We start from the raw sequence: 7,232 nt of genomic DNA on the forward strand, positions 1-7,232 counted from the left end.
TTTTTATATATATACTAGTAGCCACTTGCACAGCCACTCCTGGGTGCTGATGGCCTGCAGGCACTACTTCAGCTCAGCCTGCAGGTTCCGTTTGGCGTGCTCACAGCTGTCATCACTGCCATGTGGGGAGTACTGGCCGCCTCAAACTCTCCCCCCCCACCTGGCAGGGTCACAGACCCGGGTCCTGGACCTCGGACAGCCTCAAGCACTGCCCCCCGCCCGGCAGGGTCACAGATCTGGGTCCTGGACTGTGGACAGCTTTGCCCACTGCTGCCTGCCTTCAGTATGCAAATTAGCTACCATCTTGTTGCTTCAGGGTGGGGATCCCCACTGGGGTGCCTGGCCAGCCTGGGTGAGGGGATGATGGCTGTTTTCAGGCTGGCGGGCAACTGAGGCTCCCAACCTCTCCTTTTTTTCTTTTTTTAAAAATTCTGGGATTTATGTACCTTCTGTGGCTGTCACTGGAACTGAGAGCCGGCTTTTGCTCTGAGGCTCGGCTCCAGCTCCGAGACATCATCTGCTGAAAGCAGGTATCTGGGTTTGTTTGGGTTCTATAATTGAAACACTTGCAACTCCAGCTTCGAGGCCCAGCTGGGGTTTGTTTAGCTTCTATAATTGCAACATTGTTTCTTAGAATGCAGCTCAGAGGCTGGCAGCAGCAGGCGGGGAACCTTGGCTTCCTCCATCACTGGAGCAAGCAAGCCTCCTATTCGCTTCAGCTGTCTGGCTGCGCGCCGCCATCTTGCTTGGCAGTTAATATGCATATCACCCTGATTAGCCAATGGGAAGCGTGTCGGAGGTATGGTTAATTACCATGTTTGTCTATTATTAGATAGGATAGATCATTTCATTTTAGGAAGGAATTTGGTTTGTGTTTTTTTGAAGTCTACCTTTTCTAATATTGTTTTTATTTGATTTGTAGTATAAATGATGTATTTTAAAAAATATTTCCAAGTACAAGCCACTATTATTGATTCCTTTCTTTTTTTTGCTATAATGAAAATTTCCCCCTTTTTATATTTAACAATTTTTATGGTATATAAAAGGAAGGTAGTGGGTGCAAACAGTTTAGCTCAGGTTGAAGTCTTCTGTTAAGATTAAGGAGAGTTGTTTCTCATTGTGACCATTACAACAGGTCAGATATTTTGGACAGTGGCTTAGATGAGTCATTTTGTTTCATCCAAGGATCTCTCAAGCCAGAATTTTCCATAATTTTTACTGTCTAGATTGGGATTAAAGTATCTTTTTGTTCATGAAGTATGATTTGAAAGATGTGATATGGTTGGGATCATGCAATCTTACCAATTTAACACAGAAGCTATTTGGGGAATTATCCTGTTCAATTTTATAAATATAATAAGGAAACTGAGTCCCTTTTATGTTCTCTGTTTCAAGATCTGGAGATAGTTAATGACAGTGTTGGAAACAAAAACAAGGTCTCATCACTATTAGAATAGTTCTCTGAATGAAAAGTTAGTGCTCTCTGAAAAGATGTCTTCTTTTTTTTCTCATCCTGCCTTGTAACGATTTATTCTATTAAGTGTTAGTTAGTTAAAGATGAAATGTTTAGTTTGTGGTAAATTATAATATGTAAAGTGTGATAGGGCATTGAAAATGTGTTTAGGAAAACTCATTTAATGAACAAATCAAATAATTTTGATATATATTTGCTTTACAAAATATATATTTAAGTGGTCCTTTGTTTTGGAAAGTATTTCATCTTGTTGGCTTCATGGTAAAGAGAATAGTTGGGCCTTTGCCACGGACATTGGGGTTTCTCAGGTTGTGCTGTATTTGGGATCCAACTGACAGTCATGATAAGGCTGTGTGGAATTTTTTGATCCAATTAAGGATGCCTGTAATCAATGGGTTGATATTCTGTTTTCAGGCTGTCTGGGAAGATGTTTTTACATTTTCTTGAGAAGTTATTTCGTAAGGTTCTATAACCAAAGTGAGGTTCTTAATATTCATAGATTAGCTCTTTTGAGCTCTTATTTAAAAATGAATGGCTAGAATTTGTGATAAAAATATTTTTTTTCAATAATAATACAAATTATTAACATCCGAAACTGTATAATTTTTAAATTATAAAGTAATTGAATTCCACAGTAGAAACTGGCTCAATTTCTGTCAGGGAATTAAATTTTTACCCATGTATTTTATTTTTAATTTCCAAATGATTTTTCATAGCTGTTTCTACCACCAGCACTTTCTTTCCTTTTCTCTTTTTTAAAATCTTCACCCAAGCGTATGTTTTCTCATTGATTCTAGAGAGAGAGGAAGAGAGAGTGGAGGGGGAGTAGTGAGAGAGAGAAACATTGATTGGTTGTCTCCCCTATACACCCTGACTGGGGATCAAACCCACAACCTGGGTATGTGCCCTGATTAGGAATTGAAACTGCAACCCTTCAGTGCACGGGGTGATGTTCTAACCACCAGCCAGGACATTACCTAATGGTGATGGCAATAAATCACTTGACAGTTTACAACTTCAATTACTTTCTCATATAACTCTGGAGATATTTAAATGAAATGATCATTGCTTCTGTTACAGTTCAATACATAGAGAAGTACAACAGTGTTAAAATAATTTAGAAGGAAAATTTATATTAGGAATTCTAAATAATTCTGTTTATTCTTTACCTTAAAAAACTTAACGAATTGTGTAGTACATTTCAAGTGTGATTAAACAAAATTTCCTCATGTTTTACAGCTACATTTTCCGGTTAAGCTGCACTAGATTGGGACAGTGGGCCATCGGCTATGTGACAGGGGATGGCAATATCTTACAGACCATACCTCATAACAAGCCCTTATTTCAAGCACTGATTGATGGCAGCAGAGAAGGATTGTGAGTATGAGAAATGGGCATCAGGGCACATTCACAAATATGAAAAATACAGGCTGCTCTGAGATGGAGAAAATGGATAGTGTGAGGCTGGTGATGTGATTGATTGCTTTTCATTTCAAGACTAAGAAATGATGCTCCTTTGTTTTTATTGTTTATCTTTTAAAAATCGTTATTTGAAGGTAACCTACTTATTTGAATTTACCTATACTTATAGCAAATAAATTCCAACATGAAATGGCAATGAGATTTTATATCTTTTATCAGAAAAGTTTTTTAAAATAGATATTAAAAATACAAAACACACACACACACACACACACACACACACACACATATGGATGGACAAAAGTAAAAGTTGGTTTACAATTGTGAGGATGCAAAACAGTTTATCCTTGTATTATTATTTATTAATTCTTGTATTATTTTGCATACAAACAACTATATGCCTACTTTTGCCCACCCACAAAGTTTAGGCAACCTGGTAAGTCCCTTCATAGTATACATATCTGTCATTCATTTTAGTCCTATGCCACTTCCTCCTTTTGTTGGATTTCCAGTGTCGCTTTATCACACTGACTGTTGAGCGCTTTGCTTTGCTGAGTAACTTGGAGACATAGGTGATTCAACTTGCCATGGATTGTGATAGAAACCTAGCAGGAGGAGGTCCACCAGAGTCAGCAAAGAGCAAATGATTTAAGTGTTTCCTTTCAAAAGTAATTGCAAAAAAAAAAAAAAAAAGTACCAAAAAATTAGTGATGGGATCTATATGAAGAAAAATAATGCATTTTTAAAGTTGTGAGCTTTCTAGAAATACTTATGAGAATTGTATGGCAAACTGTGGTACTATTTTTTTCTCTTAATTATGATAAATTTGCTGTTCTCAGTTAGTTATACTTGACCTTTAGTGCAGCAGAGATTTACATGTATAGCTTTGATGCACTATGATTGCAGAATTCTTACTTTTAAGAAAATATGCTTTAAAGTTTGAATTTATAAATAGAGGTTGTGAGTGGGCAACTCTGTGATTTGATATGGCTTATGTATATTGTTTACAATGCCTTCCATCTATTTTTCAAAAGTCAATCGAAACCAAAACTCTATGATTTTTAATCAGTAGTCTAGCCTCTGAACGCCTACATAAATTAACTGTTAATATTGACACAAACACACATGCACACACACATCTTCAGGGGTATTTGATGAGTTGAATTTGTACTTTAGGGGTGAATTAGATTAAAAATAGATCAGGTCAGAATTTTAATCTGATAGGTAGATCAGGTTTTAGATTAGGTTAAAATAGATATTACATTAATTATATCATTTTTTTGTTTTAAGATCAGTAGAAACATGGGAGGCATATCATCTATCTTAGTCCAGCTATCATCAGGGTCAGCTGTTCTTTCCTGATATTTAATCCAATATTATATGATATAAGTGATAAATTTACTTTGATAACCAGCCATTTTTTCTTCCTTCACGGCCTTTGTAAAGGGGCTCATCAGTAGCACCCTTGTTTACTGAGGATAGTAGTCATGGAATTGTCCTTTCTTTACACATTAAATAAAGAGAGTGTTTTAACCTCTTCTCTAACAGTCTTATTGTCATATTTGTAATCTTTCATTTCTGACTTCATAGAAGATCATGTTTTTGAAGTGCAATGATCAAAATGTTATATAATAATTTTTAAAATTGGCCACTTTAGGGTATAAAAAGAAAGTTACTTATCAAGTTTTGCTTATCACCCTTCCTTTAATATTTGTAGAATTTTATCCCATCCCCATAATGACACTATAACTTTGTATCATATTCAGATATAATCAACCACTTCTCCTAAGTCTTAAAGATTTATCTCGTTGATTCGTTCCTTACAATATGAGAATTGTCTGTTCTCTAAGTTAATTTTTTCTGGTTTTCCTAGGTAAATTTTAACACTAACATATTTATAAACTATTTAAGGATAAATTTTTTTGTTACTTCGCAGAATAGTTTTAGTATAGTTTGCCCTTTAAAATATTCACCACTGTAGTAATATATTCTTAATTTTTCATTTAAGCCATTTAGCACAGAAAGATATTGAACAAAATTAGTCATAGCAATGAATTGAAAAAATCCAACAGTAATACTGCCATTAAAAAATGAAAAATAGATATTTACCAATCCAATAAACTTAATTTTTAATGAATTTCTTAGTAAAAACTGTTTTAGCACCGCAAGATGGCATTATTACTATGACTTTAGAGAGTTAGTTCTTTCAGTTCTCTCTAATAATGGAAGGTTATGTTCATAAAACTGTGTTTATAGTTTGATTTGAAGTAAATGAAACATGGACTTGTAACACTTTCTAATTTCTTTAAATGTGTTGGTGAGTAGAGGTGAGATAGAAAGAGAGAACAGGAAAGTGGAGAAACAGGGACACCATATAAATATTTGAATAACTTTTTGGGGAAATTATGGGCTTTAATTTCATTTTTCTCTCATGTTAAATATGGTTTAAAATGATACATTTAACATTAACTGTGCTTCAGATGAAAAATGTAAGAATTTCAAAAATATGCATGTTCAAAGTATATTGGAATAGAACATGAGAAACCAGTAAAATAAAATTTTAAATTACCTAACAGACATATAGTAAAGGTATTTATTTGAAAATGGTTGCTTAGTGGCTGAGTTCATATTTGTTATATATTTCTTATGTGAAAATGATTCTAGATTTTAAGTGTTTTAAAAATAACATAATATTATGGAAATAGAGATGGAATAGGTTCTTGATATAAGTTAAATAAAAAGGAAGTATTCAAATGTGTGCTTTAATATAGAAGAATCTGATAAAATAACCTAGTTGCAATTAAAATATAAATTTATAATAATAAAATTTATCTTCAAATTTCAGCTACCTTTATCCTGATGGGAGAAGTTACAATCCTGATTTAACTGGATTATGTGAACCTACACCACATGATCATATAAAAGTTACACAGGTAAGGACAATTTGTGCAAATGCATTTATAATTAATAAGTATCTAGAATGTTTTGACATAAATAAGATCCTCTACTTACACTAGAGCTAAAATCATGTGCAGGCACTTAATGCAAAAGATACTTAAGGAATTCTAAGGGTGTTTGAAAGAAAAAAAAACACATGACTTTTTCCATTTTTTAAATAAAAAATTTTGCCATTGATGTTCTTGCTTCTAATATAATTTTGTTAGTTTTTGGGGGAGATAGGTAGATAAATCCAAACGTAGGTAGATAAATATGACAAGAGCCATAGGTTTAGGAAACTCCATAGCAGATTAGGATAATTTATAGGCATTAGCTTTTAGAGTCAAATGAATAAGTGAACCCTATTGAAGATAATAATTATATTTTTATAAATGCATTGTTAGCAGCCTCATAGATTATGAATGGGAGTCTAAATAAAAATACCTTTGACTCTAGATTCCATATATAAGCCACTTGCATATATACACAAAGCTCTATACCCCAGGTGTTTGCTTGAGCATTTTTCATAAAAATTGAAGCTTACAAAATACTGAAATATTCTATCATAGTTTAAAAAAATTATACCCATACTGTATTATACTGAAAACTCATTAGCAGGAGGATAGTAGTTCTACATATTCACATGGGCACTTCTGCATTTTATGTAAAAATCTTCCATTTATAAGACACTCAATTATATAACATTTCAATTTGTAAAATTATACTGTGTAAGTTTAATTTCTGTGAATAAAGAAATGAGCACATATGAACACATTAAAATAACTTTAGAAAATAAAAATCAAGAAACACCAAACTGGTAACAGTGTTTATAACTGAGTAAGTAAAAATATTGGGGAGTCAGGGAGAGTACGAAAGCATTTTATAATCTAATTTTAAAATATTTTATAACATATTTTTAAAATATGTTTTTATTGATGTTATAGAGAGAGAGGGAGAGATAGAAATATCTATGAGAGAAAAACATCAATCAGCTGCTTCTTGCACACTCCCTAGTGGGGATTGAGCCCATAACCCAGGCATGTGCCTTGACCAGTAATCGAACCAGAGACCTCTTGGTGCATGGGATGATGCTCAACCAACTGACCCACACTGGCTGGGCTTTGTGATGTATATAATAAATAAAAATCTAATAAAAAAACAAATTAATGGTTTTAGGGAAGACAATAGATACTTTTTCATTTTATTTCTAATTCTTTAGATTTTAGTCCCAGTGGTCTTGATATTATTATATTTGTTGACATATGTACAGTTTGTGGGCAGTTTTTAAAATGTAATATATGACTTCCATTTTTTAAATTATATAGTGATTCTATAGTATATAATATTTTAATACAAAAATTTTATATTTCATAAAAAATTTTTTATAAAGCCATTGCTT

The 7,232-nt window shown here is 33.3% G+C and overlaps 1 protein-coding gene across 1 annotated transcript in view; it reads left to right on the forward strand.

Annotated features, from left to right (window-relative positions):
• CBLB (Cbl proto-oncogene B, E3 ubiquitin protein ligase) overlaps positions 1-7,232 on the forward strand; it is a 226,773-nt gene that overhangs the window by 122,921 nt on the left and 96,620 nt on the right. The window contains exons 6-7 of the mRNA XM_006762650.2: positions 2,714-2,851; positions 5,742-5,829. Coding sequence (XP_006762713.1) covers positions 2,714-2,851; positions 5,742-5,829 — 226 coding nt within the window. The remainder of the gene's footprint in view (positions 1-2,713; positions 2,852-5,741; positions 5,830-7,232) is intronic.

The sequence above is a fragment of the Myotis davidii genome, unplaced genomic scaffold, assembly GCF_000327345.1.
Source record: "Myotis davidii unplaced genomic scaffold, ASM32734v1 scaffold738, whole genome shotgun sequence".
Taxonomy (NCBI): Eukaryota; Metazoa; Chordata; class Mammalia; order Chiroptera; family Vespertilionidae; genus Myotis; species Myotis davidii.